Source organism: Stenella coeruleoalba (genome assembly GCF_951394435.1).
Source record: "Stenella coeruleoalba genome assembly, chromosome: X".
In the NCBI taxonomy this organism is placed as follows: Eukaryota; Metazoa; Chordata; class Mammalia; order Artiodactyla; family Delphinidae; genus Stenella; species Stenella coeruleoalba.
The window spans coordinates 24,691,890-24,713,856 of NC_137152.1; the positions used below are offsets into that span (position 1 = coordinate 24,691,890).

Here is a 21,967-nt window from a genome sequence, read left to right on the forward strand (position 1 = left end):
TTTAATATGGATAAAAGGACTGTGTTTACATGAACTTCTCTTGAAACGATAGGATAAAAAATACAACATTGATTTAGGACCAAGGAAACAGGTATGTAGAAAGGACTGGGAGGTGAAGCTTGGTAATTGGATCTACACAACTGCATTTCAGGATGGCCCCGGACAACTCAGTAGTCAGTGTAATCCTCTATTTTTTCATGTGTAAATCATCTCATTTTATAACTTGAAAGTATCAACTGAGGATTGAAACTTAAATGTAAGTAAATTGCCTAGCTCAGAGTGAGCACTCAATGATTTGCAGCTATAATGATACTTATTATCTTCATGTACTAGCAATAACACATTTTTTAACCACATTAGCCTAGGTGAATTATTAATACATATTTGTTTGGTTTGAGGCCTCATGATGGAGCAGAATCATTTTGGAGCTAGACACTTGGGTTTAAAACCTGCTTTGGCCCCTTGCCCACTGTGTAAACTTGGGCAAGTTGCATAAGCCCAGTGAGCTTTCATTCCCTCATTTGTGAACTGGATATCAAAATACCTGATTTTCAGAATTATTTGAAGGGTGAAACATAAAAGTCCTAATGTAGTACACAAAATAGATGCCCCAAACTAGTTAATTATTATTACCATTATTATTATCATTGTTGTGTGGTAAGAAATTAATTATATGCACTTTATTATATATTTTATATGATTATTCAATGAATATTGTAATTAATAGTAGAATGTGCCCACATGAAAACTCAGATGCTTAAATATCAAAGATATCATATGGCTTTAGTCACATGGAAATTAAAATTAAAACATATAAGGAAGACTATATTTGGATAAACAGTAATAGTGTCTTTGAGTATTAAAAACTACAGAATCATTCTAATCTAACAATACCATACATCATTCATTTATCAAGAAATATTGCATACTTACTGTCAAACACCCTTCTAGACACAGAATACAGTAGTGTGCAATACATAAAAGCTACCTGACTTCTTGGAATTTTCATTCTAGTTGCGGCGGGGGGGTAGGCAATGAATGGAGAAATTTAAAAATTCACTTGAGATCATGATGATTTCCCAAAAAAATAAACCAGGATTGTGAAATAAATAATAACTAGAGTGCAGCTGGCAGTTGGAGGTGGTGAGATGCTGTTTTAGAAAGGGTTGATTTGTAGGGCATTTGTGAGGAATTATATTTAATCTGAGATATGAATCATAAGAAAAAGCCAACCTTAAAAATGTCTTATGGGGCACATTCCATTCTGAGGGAAGAGCTCCTGCAAAGACCCTAAGGCTAATTGGGAAGAGAAAGAGGCCCACCTGCCTGAAGAGAGTAAAACAGGATAAATGACATTTGTAGGGGCTGAGTAGATATCTGCTAACACAGGAGCTTTGTAGGATACGGAGGGGTTTTCATTCTTAGTGAAATGAGAAAGCCATTGGAAGGACTACAATGATTTTAAGTTTGACTGTGGGGAGGTCCCCATTAAGGAAATTATATCATTATAGAATGTGAGAGCTGGAGGGTACTTTGGAAGGAAACTAGTCTACACTTCCTCTGTGCAGATCAGAAAACGGAAATTCCCAGATGGGTCAAATAATTTACTCATAGTCACAGGCTTTATCTGTGGTAGAATCAAGAATATATTTCCCTCTATCCCTATCCCATTCTAAGCTGTTCTAAGCTATGATATGCCATTCCATTCCATTCTGTGAAGCATGTGCCACCCCACTTGCCTTTCCTCGCACGTCTCAATTCCCTCATGGCTTTTCTCGCCATCTCTTCTAATGCTGCATAGCCACTACTTCAGATCCCTAAGGAGATAATCAGCAGTCAGCTTGTGTTCAGCTGTTCTGTGTTTCCTGGTTCCTTTGTTTGCATCTGGCCCTCTCCCCTCATTCCTTGAACACTTTGCTTATCTGGTAACCACTCAGTCAGATCCCTTTTCCTTTTCCAGTACTGGAGAGTAGACTGTCTCAAATTTTTTTAAAAAGTTATACACAATCCCTGAAATGAGTGGCCCAACCAATCAGTTCACACTGATTTGCATGTTTAAATAACAGATTTAGCTACAAAACTGGTGCATATGGGGGTAATATTGAAAAGAGGAAAAGCTCAGGCAGCTTGTGTCCACAACAGCAAAGGGAGTTGGCATTTCTTATGTTTTCCGTCTGCCAGTCAAGGTAATCTCTTTCAGTCTGTTTCCCTACCTAGAGGGTAGTGATAGTACCTTGTTCAGGCTTCCACCTGTGCTCCTGTTGAGAGCAATTTTTTCTTCATTGTCGGAAGAGACTCATAGACCTACTTCGTCATTTCTCCTTGATTTAGTCAGATAAAAAGTAGAGACTTTCTGTTTCTTTACTTTTCTCTCCTGTGTTTTACTTGAAAATGATAATGCTGCTTTTGACTTCTTTTTTCTCTGTAAACAAAACTTTTCTATTAACATAAAAGAGCCAAGGGGAGTGTTTCATTAGCAACATCTGATTCTTTTGAAGGTCTGAAGTGACTGTATGCTGAAATTTATATTAAACCCTTTAAAAACACTCTGGAATTTCAGTTTTTGATGGTTTTCTTTGTTTCTTTTTAAAATTTTTACAATATGGTAACTCTAGTCCTAGTGTTTACTAGGAATTACATACATGTATTTGCTATTCTCATTCTGGGGGGGGCAGGCTAGAATAATCCCAGTGGGGGGAGGATTAGAATCACCTGGAAGACTGAGGTGGCGCCTGAGATTTTTCATTTCTAAAAAGTTTCCAAGTCATGCCAAGGAATAAGTTCCAAGGTGGTTCCAAGGAAGCACATTTTGACAACCACTGGTTCGAGGTATTGGCAATGAAAAGTGTCTGAGCTTATGATGGTTAGCTTCCTAGAAATATATGGAAAAAAAGCCACCACTTCTGATGAGGATTATGTCTAAACTACACCAGTCATTTAGTTTTCTACCTTTCCCTGCAGTGGAGAAATTGGTCATGATCTCCTTTTCTCTTACCATTCTTCTCTGAACCTTTCCCAGTTTCTAAGCCTGATTTTAAAAAAGAATTTATGAAAGCCTAAACATCAGGGGGAAATATTTCTTATTCTGCATTTTTGATCGTTTCATGGGTTGTTTATAATTTGCATAAAATGCAATTTCATTCACTAGATCCACTACATCATGTTCCTTCTTCATCTCACAGAGGATTTGAGATGGCCTTAACAGAAGCTATGTGAAAGAAAAGATGTAACTCCCAGGATGCTTTACTTAAACTCTCTGAACCTTGGTTCTCGGATGTGTAATATAGAGAAAACAGAACTTATTTCACAAGGTTTCGTTAAATATCCAGTGAGGTAGTACATACGACATGTCTGTCATAGCACACAGTAGCACATACTAAGTGATTAATGTTTGTCAAAGTTGTTTTTAATGCTAAAATTACACTGGCCAAAATATGGTTTGCATAGAAATAAATCCCATGCTCAGTGTGCCAAAAGACAGATTTATTTAAAAGTTTGAAATAAAATTTCAATCAATTAAAATCAGTGAAGGCAGTCATTTAATAGTCAAAACAACTTGCATTTGCTATCGTATTTTATACTTTTTAAGGCATTATGGGACTAAATCCAAAGGCATAGAGTGATTGTGTTGAAAATTAGAAAGGCATTCTATAGCTGACTTTGCCCATTTACTGCCTATATCCCCTTATTCTCACTACTATACTGCATATAGGCACAACTTCCACCTGCCAGAATCTGCATTTCTTTACCTGACAGCTTTCTGAGGCCACCGAATCCCACTTTTTCCACCTGAGTATGGCTTCACATACTAGGAAATTAACATTCCCCCAACAGGGTTCAACCAATGATGGGAGATGGTGTATAAATACCCCAGTGCCCTCACCCCTGAGTGGGATAAACCTGAGACCTGTGTTTCCCAAAGCTTCTTGGCAGGATTAAACTCCAGTCACCAATAGCAATTGCTGGGTTAATAAGTATACCCTTCTAATCTCCATTCTCTTTCCATTCCCCATCTCCCTACCACTGTTTCCTTCACATGGTGCATAAACTACTTATGCTGGAAAGCTCGTCTCAAGGTCGGCCTTCATAGTAACCCACAGACGAATAGCAACACTCCTGTAGTTGAACAAGTTGAGTTTATTACTTTTGGTAATGAGGGAGAATACACACCATGGGCAACCATGGGTTATACGAGTAAGAGAGTATTCAAACCTGTTGTAGGATGTGGGTTTGTGTTAGATGATTTAAGGGAGGGTTTAAGGGCTTTGCTCTGGATTTCATTTTGACACCTAGTAGGAGTAACTCTGTGATTGGGTATCTTAATACATTTTTCCTGGAAGGAGAGAAGACTAGAGAGAGGCTGAAGATACGTAATAATTGATAAAGAAGCAGCAGTGACTCATTAACAGGATGGGGAAGTGTCTGATATTTTCTGGTTTGGACATCGTTTATGTTTTTGTCTATATTCTTACATGATTATGGAGTGGAATTTCTGTCATGATCTGCAGTGGTAACAAAGTAGCATGTCTGATATTGATGTTTTGTGAAACAGTTTATCTTCAACACAAGAATACCAAGGCATAGCTGTACTAGGCCAGCCCCCTCATGTCAGGAATTTCTCTTCTCTTTCTCTTACGCATTTTCAGTTACTGAACACAGCTTTCTTTTAACAAAATATGTTCCAAATATAGCATTAAGAAGACTTATTTCTGTGTTAATTATTCTTTGATTTAAATAATGATATTTGCACTGATTTCAATATTCATCCATCTGAGTAATTTATAAGTGATTTCAATTCTAGACTATGAGATATTTTTGAACCTAGTTAGCATTGAAATATTTGTTTCTTGCTTATTTCACATATGTGTGTGTATATATATGTGTGTGTGTGTGTGTATGTGTGTTTGTGTGTTCTCCACAAATACACATCCACATACAGACTACTTTTCAAACTATTCTGATTAAAGGTCAGTTAAATTCTGATTATAAATTTTTTCCTGCAAGTTTCCAATTGTCACTGAACTCAAATTTTTTTTTTAATTTTATTTAATTTATTTATTTTTGGCTGTGTTGGGTCTTCATTGCTGTACGCAGGCTTTCTCTAGTTGCAGCGAGATGGGGGTAGTGGGGACTACTCTTTGTTGTGGTGCGCGGGCTTCTCATTGTGGTGGCTTCTTCTGTTGCAGAGCACGGGCTCTAGGCGCACAGGCTTCAGTAGCTGTGCACAGGCTCAGTAGTTGTGGCGCGCAGGCTCAGTAGTTTTGGCGCATGGGCAGCTTAGTTGCTCCATGACATGTGGGATCTTCCCAGACCAGGGCTCGAACCCATGTCCCCTGCATTGGCAGGTGGATTCTTAACCACTGCACCACCAAGGAAGTCCCATCACTAAACTCAAATTTATGGAAGTGATTGCAGTCAGTAGTGGATTTATTTTTATTAATCTCATTCTAACAGAAATGTTGCAAGGAAGAAAGAATATGATATATAGGAATGCATCTTGAAAGTAAAGTCATTGCCTTGCTATTAAGAGAGCATTGTTTATTTTTCAGAGAGCTAAAGAAGAGGCCCAGCAAAAAGAAGCAAAAGTGAAACTCCTCACTGAGTCTGTAAACAATGTCATAGCTCAAGCTCCAGCTGCAGCACAAGAGGCCTTAAAAAAGGAACTTGACACTCTGACCACCAACTACCAGTGGCTCTGCACCAGGCTGAATGGGAAATGCAAGACTTTGGAAGTCAGTTGCTTTTCTTGATCTTTATCAATTAGTATATGTCAGCTTATGGTTATATGTGAAGCATAGTGATTAAGAACACAAACTCTGGTTTAAGATTACTTAGGCTCAAATTCTTCACTCAGGTACTTACAAGTTTGCAACTGTGGGCCATTTGCTTAACTTCTATAAACCTGTTTCCTATCTATAAAATGGACATAAAAATAATACTGATTTCATAGAGTGAGAAAATTAAATAAGCTATTCTATATAAAGTACTTAGCCTAGCACTCAGTACTTGTAAGCCACTCCCAGTCTGTTGTTGTTGTTGTTATTATTATTATTATTATTAGGTCACAAAATCCCATGAATAAGTTTTCTCAAGATTTATAGAAACTGGTCTCTCTTTTTTCATATATTTGAATGTCCATAAAGTCATATAATTATCTTAGCAGGAAGGTATTCTGGGGTATAATATCTTATTATAATTCTCTTTTAACAATTGCGGTGCCCTATAGAGTTCTTTACAAGACATATTGTCTAACTAGCTTTTTTTTGGACATTTTACATTATATTAATTTATTATCATAAGTCCTGCCTTATCTTTCCCATATGCTTTACTCCTTAGGTTATGATACTCTGAATATACTTGATAAGGAATTCAGATACCCCAAGTGATTACCATGTAATTGTAACAAAAGCAAACTGTGATTCTCCATGTGAAAATACTGTTGATTAGCAGTTCGTATCATGTCAAGGACGCCAAAACTTTACTTACTACCAAATGCTGAAGCTGCCAGATACTGCACACCAATTGGGCTTTAAATTCAGCCAACTTCTCCTGCATAAACTGAGTCATCTTTGTGAATATAGTTGATAAAGAATTCAGGTGTCCCATTATTGTTGAAGAACATGATTGTTTAGGGAGTTTTTTATATTAAGTGTTTTATGTTTAGAGGCAGATAAAACTCAGACCAATAGAGTAGACCTTTAAAAAATATTAAAACTGTATCCTTCACCCTGTACCCAAGATTTCCAATATTACAACTCCAAGTTTCTCCATTATCAATTCCAGTTCCTTCTTTATTTATCAGTCCCTGTTCATTTTTTATCCAATTCACTCCTCACACACTTGCCTAGTGCCTTCTGTATTCAAGGAACTATTATAGTTGCTGAGAATATAAAGGAAAATCTCTTCAATGGGTGCTATGTCAGTACTACAGAAAATAAAACAAAGAATGGGAAGAGATGACCCTGAAAGTTTCAAGGAAGTCACAACTGATTCAATATCATGTTATATGAGATAAGGACTTTTTATATCTAAGGAAGTGCTTTCTGATCATATTCAAATAAAACATTTAAATATTGTTTTCTTAGGTTCCTAATTTCTTTACATCATCATTATTCTTTGCTTTCTATTATTCATGTTGTTCACTTAAAAATATGCTACTCTGGAGAAATGTCTCTTTAGGTCTTCTGCCCATTTTTGGATTGGATTGTTTGTTCATGTACCACAGTGTTCATTGCAGCTCTATTTACAATAGCCAGGATGTGGAAGCAACCTAAGGGTCCATCGACAGATGAACGGATAAAGAAGATGTGGCACATATATACAATGGAATTTTACTCAGCCATAAAAGAAAGGAAATTGAGTTATTTGTAGTGAGGTGGATGGACCTAGAGTCTGTCATGCAGAGTGAAGTAAGTCAGAAAGAGAAAAACAAATACCATATGCTAACACATATATATGGAATCTAAAAAAAAAAAATGGTTCTGAAGAACCTAGGGGCAGGACAGGAATAAAGGCACAGACGTAGAGAATGGACTTGAGGACGCGGGGAGGGGGAAGGATAAGCTGGGACGAAGTGAGAGAGTGTCATGGACATATATACACTACCAAATGTAAAATAGATAGCTAGTGGGAAGCAGCCGCGTAGCACAGGAGATCAGCTCGATGCATTGTGACCACCTAGAGGGATGGGATTGGGAGGGTGGGAGGGAGACGCCAGAGGGATATATGTATACATAGAGCGGATTCACTTTGTTATACAGCAGAAACTAACACAACACTGTAAAGCAATTATACTCCATTAAAGATGTTAAAAGGAATATGCTACTCCTCCAGAAATCTATTTCGGGGTATGTTTTCCAAAATTAATTAATTTTCATATTAATAACAAAATTTTCAAGATTTTTTATGAATTATCGTTCCATTTCTCATCTGTAATGGCACTTCTAAACTTTCCTCTTCATGTTAAAGTTATCAAGTTATTTAGTCTCTCTTTATTCCTTCTCCACTGGTTTGGAATATATATGCTATTTATTTTAATGGAACCCTTAATTACCTTAAATACTATCTTGCATACCTTAATCCACAAAGTCCACCAATGATAAATATTTCTGCACACCTAACAATGATATAGCAGAACCACTAGAATCATTTAACTCTGAATTTATTTCCCATCTTCCATATTGTTGTTGCACCCTATTTCTTATCCCCCTAAATTAGTCAGTGCTATTGCCACTGTGTTGTTGAAATTATTATTATTAATATTTATTTAGATTTGCCATCACTATTTTACCAACTTCTGTGATGATTTTTGCTTTTCTGTACCCTTCTTTTGCTTCTGCTCTTTCACTGAGTGTGAATAGCAAGTGCTCTCAGACTTTGTATGACTGAAAATGCCTTTTTTTTTTCGCTCTCAGTGTTGAGGAATGGCCTAGCTGAGCATATAATTATGCTAGGGGAGTTATTTTTTTACAACACTGAAAAATGTTATTCTGTTTTCTTCTGCAATTTCTTGCTGTCAAGAAGTCTGCTGCCAAATTATCGTTTCTTTATAATTTTCTCAGGTACATTTCCATTTTCTCTTTGTCTTTGATGCATTGCAGTTTCAGTCTATCTGTGTGTAATTTGCTTTCATTTGTACTTTGTCACCTGGTGTATTAATAAGAACAGAAAGATTCTTTCTTTCTTTGGTGGTCTCCAAAAAACTTTTTTGGAGGTTTTCTTTCTCCTAATCTCTCCATTCCTTCCTAGGGGAACCTTTATTAGATCTATGAAGAATCTCCCCATCCTGTATTCAGATTCTTGGCTTCTCTTTAATATTTTCTATATTTCTATCTCTATCTTTTGGATTCTGGGTAATTTTCTAAAATCCATCTTCCAGTTCTCAAGTTTTCTCTTCACCTGCCTAGTGCATAATTTATTCTTTGATATATAAATACATTCATCTCTGCATTCACATCTATCTATATGTGTGTGTGTTTGTATTTTTTCAAAGGCTGTATTTTCCATTTCTCAATGTTTTACTTAGTTGTTTTGCAAATTTGTCTCTTTTGCATAATCTTCTGCTTTTGTGTAATTCTGTTTTTTCCTTTAAACAATTTAAACTTATGTAATATAGTTGGTTGAGAAATCTCAACTTAATGAGTAATAGCATGAAACAGTTTTGGTTTTCCAGTAACTAAGACCAACCAGGTTAAACTCCATTTTCTGCCTATAGTTGGCTTTTTAATCAGTATTTCAGTCTGATCCTCTAAGTTTTCATTTACTTTTAGTTATTAAAAGTCTCATAAATTTTTTGTTTTTATTTTTTTAATTTTATTTTTGGCTGCGTCCGGTATTTGTTTTTCTCTTTTTGGCTGTGTTTGGTCTTCATTGCTGCGCTCGGACTTTCTTTAGTTGCAGCGAGTGGGGGCTACTCTTCGTTACAGTGCATGGGTTTCTCATTGCGGTGGCTTCTCTTATTGCGGAGCATGGGCTCTAGGCATGCAGGCTCAGTAGTTGTGACTCGCAGGCTCTAGAGTGCAGGCTCAGTAGTTGTGGTGCACGGGCTTCATTGCTCCGCGGCATGTGGGATCTTCCTGGACCAGGGCTCGAACCCGTCTCTCCTGCATTGGCAGGCGGATTCTTAACCACTGTGCCACCAAGGAAGCCCTAAAAGCCTCATATAAATTTTGATCTCATACTTTATTAAAATCTTCCACCAGCTTAATCTTGTGGGTTCAGTAATTTATACAGATTTGGGAGTGAGAAAAAAAGATTGTACAGTCCTCTTCTCTCAATTTCTGGATAGTAATCTTCTAATTTTAGTATATGGGAGGATAAGGAAGGAAAAATACTCTTCATCTGATGTTCTTTCTTTGGCTGGCTGCAGTTGCTATTAACTGTTTTGTTAATACCCACACACATCTGTGATGATGAGTCTGTTATCACCAGACTCTATAGGTTATCACTACTGATCTGGCTTGTTCTCTATAGGTTTGTTGTGGTCTGATGGAGAGCCCAGTTGGCCTTGTTCACATGGACTTTGAACCCTAGAAAAGATTTCCTAAGCATACATGATAACAGTATTCAACAAGAATTTCAGGCTGACTCTTGCCAATAGCCTTATACCACGTTGAAAATTAAACCTTTTTGTCTTACCCACTATATCTCAAATCAGCCTGTGGGCGCTGGCAGATCCCATGTTACGTAACTCTTAGGAATGAGAAACGTGAAATAGTTGTCCTTGATCCCTCTTTGGCCATACCAGCATCTCAGTAGGGAATGCATGTCAACCATTCCTTTCTGAATATACCCACCCACTTGAAGAGCATTGCTCTTTTAGATCCTGTAAAGAAAAGGGACCAAGGGACCAGATGAGTTTCCCCTAAACACCCTCATAAAAAGGTAAGAAAAAAGGATTGCCTAACTTTTCAAATTCTCCTCTCTTCATGTTCCCCCAGTGCCCTCCCCATTAGCCATCTCTGTTTAGATGAGGGCTTGTAGAAACATCTAGCAGAAGTTTTAACAACATGGAATATAGGGAACTTAGCCATTTTATTTCTTAAGTATGAATTCTGGTTGTTAGTCTCAAGAAAAGTAGATCCTACTGACAACTTTTATCACCAGGCTCAACTTATTTATTATAAAATTTTTAAAACAATGTTCTGTTATCTCTGATCACAATGTATGGATTCTACCATTTGTTACAACTGTTGACTCCCTCTAATGGTAGTGAATTTTGTCACACGCTTGTAATTTTTTTGTTTGTGAGCTCATCTGTAGTAGGAATTATATTTTACTGGAAATCCCTTTTGTGCTAGGCTATTGGAGGGTCCTTATGAGTCTTTTCTATTTGTCCCTACCAGAGTCTGAGAGATGTTATGTTCTATCCTCATGTGACATAAACTTAGGTTTCACTTCCTTACCGGTGGATCCTTATCTTCCAACCAAAATCCAAAGGATCCTCAGCTTTCTTGCTAATTCCTTATACTCCAGTGGATGGGGATTTTATAGTTCTTGTTTCCAGGAGAGGTGACACTCAGCTTTACGCTTTTCCATCTCCCTGGAATGCATGAGACCAATGCCTCTTTTCCCATCCCAAATTAGTTTTGAATACCCCAGCTTTTATGTTCTGATATGCCAATATTTTGTTAAGCTTGGTTTCCCAACCTTTAGTGCACTTAACTTCCCCTTTTATTTCTGCCACCTGAGGATTTTTCATACTTGTTTCATAAATCAGCTGTAAATTGAAAAGGTTTTTTTAAAATATTTTATCTAGCATTTTAATATGACTGGATCAGGTTGGGGGGAGGGTTTACCACATCAGCTCCATTTTGAATGGAAGTTTCCTTTTTCATTTGTACTTTCTTCAAAGTCACTTTGAATTTGGTGATTTCAAGGTAATTTTAAGTTCCAAACTGTTAACAGTTATTCTAAGTGGCTTTTAGCTCCAATTCAGGCTGTAAGACTATATTTTATTTTGCAAAGGTGACCTGTAAAGCCAGTACATTCAGCCTCTCCAGCTGTGTCCTTCAGATGCATTGAGGACACAAGAGGCCATCCATCCTGATGGTTAAATCAGCAAGGTAGTTCATTATCTCAGTCTGCACCAAAGTTAATAAGACACATTACCAATCGCATCTCCTTATCTTCAAAGCTCTAAAGTACCCTCGGGTATTAGATGGGATATTTATATTTTCCCACTGGGATTTTTGCCCAGAAGGAAGACAGCCTGTAGTCCAGCAGGGGCTGGAAATGACCCAGATTTAAGATTTCTATCACTTTTTAAAGCAAAATACTTAATTTCACTTTCTGTAATAAACTGTACATAAAATACTAAGCAAGAATTGGTAGGCTAGCAAGGCAGGTTAGACTGATACTTTTCATCAGTTAGAGAGAGAATGTTCTCCATCATTTGCAAGGGCTATGAGCAAAGGTGAAAATATGGGGAATCTGATAGAATTTTTAGAATTTTTAGTTTCTCCTAAAATAAAACTTCCTTCCTAGGCTTCATTTTTGGTTGTGGGGGAGGGATTGCAGGTGGTAGTGATTGCACTGCTATATCTATAAATTTGCCCAATATTTCCAATCTGTAAGCTAATAGAAAATGACTCTTTTAATATTCTTATCCTCTAATGCATCTTCCTACTTTTTCCCAGCAGACATAACCCAATCCAGAAAATTGTCTTTATTATTTCTCTGCTTAAAAAAAAAATATCATACACATGTGGATGCCTAAACAATATACTGCTTAACTTTGCTTGTTTTGAGGGTTGTAGAAAGTGGTAACCTATAATATATTGTTTTCTGGGGCTAGCTCTTTTTGTTCAGCATTTTTGTGTCTGGGCCTCATCCATATGGCTCTCTTTGGTGAAGTTTTCATTTTTGCTTCTGTATTCTCTGTGTAAATATGATACAGTGTATTTGTACATTTTCTTGCCACTGGACATTAAAGTTCATTTCCTTCTTTTTTTTATTTTGGTTATTACAAAAAGTACTGAAATGAACATTCTTGTAACTCTCTTTGTTGTCCATCCAAACCAGTTTCTCTGAGGATGTGTATGGAAAAGTGGAGTTGCTGGGTTGTTAGGTATGTGAATATTCACCTTACTGGGAATGACATTGTTTTCCAAAATGATCATTCTAATATACACACCTATCAGCAATAAATACAAATTTGTGTTAATGCGTATCTTCTCTCACACTTGGAATTGTCAAACTTCTCATTTGTGTCAGTGAACGTGTTAAATATCTCACTGTAATCCGGACATACATTCTCCTGGTTACTAATGAGTCTGAACATATTTGTGAATGTTTATCACATGTATCTTTTTCTTTCAAATACTGGTTCAGGATTTTGTTTCATTTTTCTATTAGGTTATATGTTCATCTTTTAACTGATTCAGTGTGCCTTTCATATTCATCTATTTCCAGTTTTGCAGTTGTTTTCTTCAAGTTTGAGGCTGTTTTTCAATTTCTTGTGTTCTTTGATGAGTAGGTTTTAATTCTCATGTAATTAAATTTCTTTCTTTCTTTCTTATGGTCAGTTTTTACGAAATGTCTTATTTTAGATATTCTTCCCCATCCCAAGGTCAAAAAAAGTCTCTTCTATATTCTTCTGGTAGCAGTCTTAAAATTTTGCTTTTTCATATATGAGTACTTTTGAATATTAATTAGTTTTTACAGTGTACATCAAAAGCCATTGAAAAATAAAAATATCTTCAAAATAGTTCATATTCATATTTCTAATAACATACCACAAGGAAATAATTTAAAATATGGAAAAATTCATATTCATGATGATGGTCACCAGAAAGATATAATAGCAAACAAAACTAAGGAAACCAAACTATAGCTACTTAAATGAAACCTTAGATTTTTATTACAAAATATACCTAACAATATACAAAAAAATATAGGATATAATGTTTATTAAAAAGAGCTATAGTTAAATCCATACTATACTTTTAACTATCTAGTTATTTATATATGATAAAATTTAGAGGAGGTCCCAGAAAGTGGTAATAGTTGATGTGTTGGGCTGTTAGGTTTATACGTGCAGTTTTATATATGCTTTTATTTTTTCTATTTCCCAGACTGTCATGTGTTTTTTTTTTGTTTTTTTTTTACATCTTTATTGGAGTATAATTGCTTTACAATGGTGTGTTAGTTTCTGCTTTATAACAAAGTGAATCAGTTATACATATACATATGTTCCCATATCTCTTCCCTCTTGCATCTCCCTCCCTGCCACCCCCCATCCCACCCCTCTAGGTGGTCACAAAGCACCGAGCTGATCTCCCTGTGCTCTGCGGCTGCTTCCCACTAGCTATCTATTTTACATTTGGTAGTGTATATATGTCCATGCCACTCTCTTGCTGTGTGCCATCTTACCCTTCCCCCTCCCCATATCCTCAAGTCCATTCTCTAGTAGGTCTGTGTCTTTATTCCTGTCTTACCCCTAGGTTCTTCATGACATTTTTTTCCCCTTAAATTCCATATATATGTGTTAGCGTACGGTATTTGTCTTTCTCTTTCTGACTTACTTCACTCTATATGACAGACTCTAGGTCCATCCACCTGATTACAAACAGCTCAATTTCGTTTCTTTTTATGGCTGAGTAATATTCCATTGTATATATGTGCCACATCTTCTTTATCCATTCATCCGATGATGGACACTTAGGTTGTTTCCATCTCCGGGCTATTGTAAATAGAGCTGCAGTGAACATTTTGGTACATGACTTTTTTGAATTTTGGTTTTCTCAGGGTATATGCCCAGTAGTGGGATTGCTGGGTCATATGGTAGTTCTATTTGTAGTTTTTTAAGGAACCTCCATACTGTTCTCCATAAGGCTGTACCAATTCTCATTCCCAGCAGCAGTGCAAGAATGTTCCCTTTTCTCCACACCCTCCGCAGCATTTTTTGTTTCTAGATTTTTTGATGATGGCCATTCTGACTGGTGTGAGATGACATCTCATTGTAGTTTTGATTTGCATTTCTCTAATGATTAATGATGTTGAGCATTGTTTCATGTGTTTGTTGGCAGTCTGTATATCTTCTTTGGAGAAATGTCTGTTTAGGACTTCGGCCTATTTTTGGATTGGATTGTTTGTTCTTTTGTTATTGAGCTGCATGAGCTGCTTATAAATTTTGGAGATTAATCCTTTGTCAGTTGCTTCATTTGCAAATATTTTCTCCCGTTCTGAGGGTTGTCTTTTGGTCTTGTTTATGGTTTCCTTTGCTGTGCAAAAGCTTTGAAGTTTCATTAGGTCCCATTTGTTTATTTTTGTTTTTATTTCCATTTCTCTATGAGGTGGGTCAAAAAGGATCTTGCTGTGATTTATGTCATAGAGTGTTCTACCTATGTTTTCCTCTAAGAGTTTGATAGTTTCTGGCCTTACATTTAGGTCTTTAATTCATCTTGAGCTTATTTTTGTGTAGGGTGTTAGGGCGTGATCTAATCTCATACTTTTACATGTACCTGTCCAGTTTTCCCAGCACCACTTACTGAAGAGGCTGGCCTCTCTCCACTGTACATTCCTGCCTCCTTTATCAAAGATAAGGTGACCATATGTGTGTGGGTTTATCTCTGGGCTTTCTATCCTGTTCCATTGATCTATCTTTCTGTTTTTGGTCCAGTACCATACTATCGTGATTACTGTAGCTTTGTAGTATAGTCTGAAGTCAGGGAGCCTGATTCCTCCAGCTCCGTTTTTCGTTCCCAAGATTGCTTTGGCTATTCGGGGTCTTTTGTGTTTCCATACAAATTGTGAAATTTTTTGTTCTAGTTCTCTGAAAAATGCCAGTGGTAGTTTCATAGGGATTGCGTTGAATCTGTAGATTGCTTTGGGTAGTAGAGTCCTTTTCACAATGTTGATTCTTCCAATCCAAGAATATGGTATATCTCTCTATCTATTTGTATCATCTTTAATTTCTTTCATCAGTGTCTTATAATTTTCTGCATACAGGTCTTTTGTCTCCTGAGGTAGGTTTATTCCTAGATATTTTATTCTTTTTGTTGCAGTGGTAAATGGGAGTGTTTTCTTGATTTCACTTCCAGATTTTTCATCATTAATGTATAGGAATGCAAGAGATTTCTGTGCATTAATTTTGTATCGTGCTACTTTACCAAATTCATTGATTAGCTCTAGTAGATTTCTGGTAGCATCTTTAGGATTCTCTATGTATAGTATCATGTAATCTGCATACAGTGACACCTTACTTATTCTTTTCCGACTTGGATTCCTTTTTTTTGTTTTTTGTTTTTTTGCGGTACGCGGGCCTCTCACTGCTGTGGCCTCTCCCGTTGCAGAGCAACAGGCTCCGGACGCGCAGGCCCATCGGCCATGGCTCATGGGCATAGCCACTCCACAGCATGTGAGATCTTCCCGGACCGGGGCACGAACCCGTGTCCCCTGCATCGGCAGGTAGACTCTCAACCACTGCGCCACCAGGGAAGCCCTTGGATTCCTTTTATTTCCTTTTCTTCTCTGACTGCTGTGGCTAAAACTTCAAAACCTATGTTGAATCAGAGTGGTGAGAGTGGGCAACCTTGTCTTGTTCCTGATCTTAGTGGAAATGCTTTCAGTTTTTCACCATTGAGGACGATGTTGGCTGTGGGTTTGTCATATATGGCCTTTATTATGTTGAGGAAAGTTCCCTCTATGCCTACTTTCTGCAGGGCTTTTATCGTAAATGGGTGTTGATTTTTTTCAAAAGCTTTCTCTGCATCTCTTGAGATGATCATATGGTTTTTCTCCTTCAGTTTGTTAATGTGGTGTATCACGTTGATTGATTTGCATATATTGAAGAATCATTGAATTCCTGGAATAAACCCCACTTGATCATGGTGTATGATCCTTTTAATGTGCTGTTGGATTCTGTTTGCTAGTATTTTGTGGAGGATTTCTGCATCTATGTTCATCAGTGATATTGGCCTGTAGTTTTCTTTCTTTGTGACATCCTTTTGGTATCAAGGTGATGGTGGCCTCATAGAATGAGTTTGGGAGTGTTCCTCCCTCTGCTATATTTTGGAAGAGTTTGAGAAGGACCAGACTGTAATGTTGATGAAGTTATTTTTTTATTTAAAAAAGTAAATCACTGAGTCTTGAATTTATTCATGTAATAAAATATTTCGTTAATGATTTGTAATTATGGACATATTAGATGCTCAAAATGACTAGTTGCATTTTCAATGATCTACAAAGAAAAGGTAAAAAATATGTTTTATTTTTAGAAGTTTTAAAAATGGAAATGGCAAAATCGCACACTCACTGTTCTATCAAAATATTTCATTTGTGATATACATTTCTTTCACAGGAAGTTTGGGCATGTTGGCATGAGTTATTGTCATACTTGGAGAAGGCAAACAAGTGGCTAAATGAAGTAGAATTTAAACTTAAGGCCACTGAAAATATTCCTGGTGGAGCTGAGGAAATCTCTGAGGTGCTAGATGTAAGTTGTGAATTAATATAATTGTGATAATTTATATGCATTATTGAAAGATGTCAAGAATCAAATAGAAAATAAATTCAAAGAAAACCAGGCAGAGTGTATAGTTGCTATTCCTTCCCCAGCACTTGGGATGAAACCTTTGATTCCTCTCTGAACCTTCCAGTGTTAAGATTTTAAAGAGAATTTAAATAACCTCTTAGAGAGGACATATGCCTTTTGCCATATCACTATGTTCTATGTTTACATTTTTCTTTACCTGCTTAAATCTACTACAGACCTGCAAAGACAGTTTGAATGCACAGTTTTGCTCCATTGGAGTAGAGATAAACAGGATGATAATGTAAAACATTATTTCCAGTTTAAAAGCTACCTTCACTGAGTTGGAACATATTTTTAATTATTTAAAATCATAAATTTATACCTTACAGAATGTTTCAAAGTATTAAATAGGCATGCTTTGATATTGGAAATGTATCTTTAAAATGTTCATACATTTTAGTACATAGAGAATTTTAGTACATTTTCAAGTTTTATTTTGGAGATATTTAAAAAGTAAAATTTGAAGGAGTTTGCATGTATAAGCTTTGATTTATGTGAATTTCTGACAATCATTTATGTCCTATGCATTTTATTGTACTTTTGGATAATCCTTTATATGTAATGAATATGTAGTTTTAGCCTATGTATTGTGTGTAGAGCCACTTGTAGTGCAGCCCCTTTGTAAATCTGCTAAAATAAGGTACATAAATTAATCACAATGTGAAGAAAATGTGAAATGTTTTTGAGTGAATAGAATTGGAATCCTGGGACATTGCAGCAGAAACCTGGGCATGATTATATCCAACTTCCTTACTTTTGCAAGAGAATTGTAAAACTTGAAGAGGTATCAAAGAACAATGAGAGAGGCCTCAAATAGACTATAATTATGTCCCTGTCCTATTCAGAGATGTTCAGTGACCAAACATTCGTTGTGAACTAACAGTGTGAAGCATCTTCCAAAAAAGATGAAACAAACTTGCAAAGTTATACCGCATGAGTAAAAGGGTCATGGCCAGAACAAAGGATGTGATCATGCACTTATCCTACTAAATGAACAGATTGAAGGACCTCATCCTTGTTTTTATTGTCTCCCAGTCCAAATATGGCTATTTTACCTGTAAGCCGTATATGTGTGAAAAAGTGTGAAGGCCAGAGGGATTTCTTCTAAAGTACTGTGGCTTTTTTTTTTCATGTGAGAAGGGAAACTCTGCTCTTGAATTTCTACCTATGTACATTGTCAGAATCATGTCACTTGGCCATCACCAGCTATAAGAGAAGTTGGGAAATTGAGTGTCTTACCTTCCAGGTTTTATAGTAGAGAGCCTCAGAGAAGAAGGTGGCCGTGAATCATTTTTTATGTACCCCATTCCAGAGTCCTGCCACAAGCCCATGAAGATTGACATGGAGCAACATCATAGTTTTGAAATAACAATGATCTTTCATGTTTTGTTATCCCAATTAAATATTGCTTTAAGTTGCTTATAACTTAATTATATGTGAAGCAGAAGATACTGAGCATTTTGGGTTAGTTCAATGGATTTAGAAAAAGAAGTGAAATAGTAATTATTGCAAATGTATTTCAGTCACTTGAAAATTTGATGCAACATTCAGAGGATAACCCAAATCAGATTCGCATATTGGCACAGACCCTAACAGATGGCGGAGTCATGGATGAACTGATCAATGAGGAACTCGAGACATTTAATTCTCGTTGGAGAGAGCTACATGAAGAGGTATGACAAGAAGAGTGAAAAAATCTCTTTAAACTAATTTGCATGAAGACTAGCAAATACCTTTATGCCTCTCAGTCAAAATGAGGAATAATTTAAATATTAGCTCAGCTTCCAGGTTGTAGAAACTTTCAAGTTCTAGACATGGATGAAATATTTATATGTGTATCATATCATTTTTATCTTACTAAAACTTTATAAAGTATGGGTTTTAATAGGAAACCTGAGACAGACCAAGTACAGTAACTCGCTCAAATCTTCATATGAGTAAATAGTTAATCTGGTGTTCAAAATAGGATCTTATCTGACCACAGTTCTTTTCCATATGCAAGATTAACTAATATGTGTAGGTATCGTCACCTCTCTCTCTCTCTTTCTCTGTTCAAACATGTACACACATGTTTGTTATGGTCATATATAATCTGTTAATAATACATGTGATTTTATTAGTGCCCAAGATATTGGATATTGTTTATTGTTCCCAAATAATATGAGTTTGTATTTATATATAACAGAGGGGTTTTCATATTTAAAAATTAATACATATGGTGTGAATTTTTCAAATCAAAATTGAAAAAAATAACATATTTTTATGAATCCAACAATATTTTGCATACAGTCTCCTAAATCAAGAATGGATTATTTGTCAAGAAGGAAAAAAAAATTCATAATGAGGTTTACTTTCGTATCTGATTGCTAAGTGCATCTATAACATGTGAGACACTGAAGGTTTGGTAATAAGTCAGAAAAAGTATCTGTACTTCACTACTTATAGTCATTGATTAGTTAAGCAAAAAATTATTCATTTCTTAGTGTGTTCCAGGACATGAAAACAAATAATATCCTTATAAGATGCAAAATGTTGGGTTAAAAGTTACGACAGAGGATTAGAGAACATAGAAAAGGACACAGACTTGTGTGGGTCAGCAGTGAAAGGTATTTGGGGTAACTTTCCTAGAGAAGATTTGTTGTAAACTACATTTTTAAATTAGAATAGGAGACAGCCAAATGGGCAAGAGTAAGAGGGTGATTCCAGGCAGGCAGCCACCAGCAGCTACAGAAAATTGGAAGTATTTGGTTTTGCTAAAACACAGAATGCAAATGGGAGTCTGGTTGAAGGTGAGCCTGAACAAATAAGCATGAGTGAGATTGCCAAGGGAGATCTATGCTTCACAAAAAGCCTGCTGTAGAGCCATGCACTTAGGGAACCACTGAAGGGTTTAACTTATAAGGGGGAAGGAGAAGAGAGGTGCCACCATCAGATTACGTTACCTCTGTGGAGACTGGACAGTGGGGTGGGGGGTCTAAGAGACAGGGAGACTGAAGGCAATGAGACCAAGTAAGAAGCGATACTTTTAGCTCAGTTGAAGGCAAGGCCGTTGGTGATAGATACAGAGCAAATGCAAAATTCAGAAGAGTATCTGGGTTTCTGACTCAGGTGACTGAGTATCAGATATTTTTCAGAAACAACTTTGAGAAAGTAAGAAAAAACAAGTTTGGAGGTGAAAGATCACATGTCATTTTTTACCCGCATTGAGCCAGACATGTCTAAGTTTGATATTAATCAAAAGCAACCCGAGTGAAGGAAGGACAAGTGAGTGCATGGGGAGAATGGAGAATGAAATGTTGGAAGTCTGATAAAGGATGCTTTTATGAGTGAGTTTCCATTGGGAGTTACTGAGCTCAGTCCCACTGGGAACTTTAAAGAAATCAGGTAGAACACCAGTGTCATAGAGCTCACTTAGAATTGTCCCGCTGGGCTAATGGAAGCTGGAACATTTGTCCACCAATTTTCCTCCCTTTGTGTTTGAGGATTGCCCTTGGGTGCATAAAATCCCAGTACTTCTGGGCGTCCTAGAGCAGTAAAATTGAGAAATGTGGGGGCTTAAGGTGGGAATCTAGCAGTGCGTGCACATACTGGCCACCAAAGCTTCAAGTGAACTTAGAGGTTCTGAGGCTAAGAGGTTATGTGGCTGGGCAGCAACAGGATCTGCTGCAGTACTTACGGAGAACCCAGGTGGAGATATTCCCTAATCCAGTAAGAGAGAGTTACACAGCCCTAAAGTTAAAGAGAGTGATTCAGACTAGTTACACAGATGGGGAATTTGTCAGGCTACGTGCTAATTAAAACTGCAGAGTTCCTGAGGTCATCCCAAATAAGCCAAAAGAAAAAGAATCAGACAGAATTTCAGAGTTATACCCCATATCAAGTTTTCGGCTGAGGAAACAGTGTCTACAAAGGAGATGAGAAGAAATGATCAGAGGTAAGAGGAGACGCAAGTTAAAACCAGGGTGCTTAGCAGGTAGCAGTTTATAAAGAGGAGTCATGAAAAACTGTCAAGTATGGGTGGAGAAGCCCAGTAAGATGAAGACAGAATTGGGCAAAAAGGATGTCACTTGTGACCTTTCCTAGAGCAGTTTTGATGGAGTTTTCCTGAGGATAGAGAGACTCTGGTGACAGTGCGATACAGAAGATATTAGAGAAAAGGACGGGGAAGGCAAGTGTGCACGATCCTTGTGAGGAGCTTGGCTGTGAAGGCAAAGAAAGGTCCTAAGGAGGGATGGTAGCTATGACGGTATGCAGGGAACCTTTTGTTATTTACATGGGGGAGAAGTTTGATCATGTTTATATACTGGAAAGAAAGAAGTCCTGATTAGCAGAGACTCCAGACAATCCTTAATCCTGCACTACCTTTGTTTAGTAGTCTAATCATACTTTCTCCATATCAATATAAGGGACTACGGACTGGAAATAGGCGATTCTAAACAGTCCTTTAGCCCTTGACCCTATCACACTGTTACTGGACGTGGGCAGAAGTAGGTATTCCGAGGTGGCAACTAGGTCAGAGGTCATTTACATTTGGATTTTGATATAGAATTGGAATGTGCTTGTATTTGTATTTGAATTTTAGTGTCAGGTTAGAAATTAGTGTTCAATCAAAAAAGAAAGTCAAAAGGCACACTGTAAAACTGATTTTGGCTAAGCTGTGAAGAGGCCCAAATTTTAATCATTAACCATGTTCAGTGTTTGTCTATTCTGTCCTTAGGAGTAGACCAGTCTCTAATCCTGATCTTGGCATCAGCCTCATTTATGTAATGCTCTTGCAAACCTTTAGCAACACAAAAAACTACTTATGTCTTTACATTTCAAAGGTCTCTGTTGTGGAACCTGGTATTTCCCCCAAATAGATAATTCAACTCAACAACAAACCTTGATTGAACGCTTATTTTGCTGTATCCAAACTGAGTTTTAAAGCATTGA

The 21,967-nt window shown here is 36.8% G+C and overlaps 1 protein-coding gene across 16 annotated transcripts in view; it reads left to right on the forward strand.

The window, feature by feature from the left end:
* Positions 1 to 21,967, forward strand: part of DMD (dystrophin) — a 2,843,071-nt gene that overhangs the window by 1,467,552 nt on the left and 1,353,552 nt on the right. For all 16 annotated transcript variants that reach the window (XM_079909736.1, XM_079909735.1, XM_079909718.1 and 13 more), the window contains 3 exons: positions 5,550 to 5,732; positions 16,802 to 16,936; positions 18,559 to 18,708. In XM_079909736.1, coding sequence (XP_079765862.1) covers positions 5,550 to 5,732; positions 16,802 to 16,936; positions 18,559 to 18,708 — 468 coding nt within the window. The remainder of the gene's footprint in view (positions 1 to 5,549; positions 5,733 to 16,801; positions 16,937 to 18,558; positions 18,709 to 21,967) is intronic.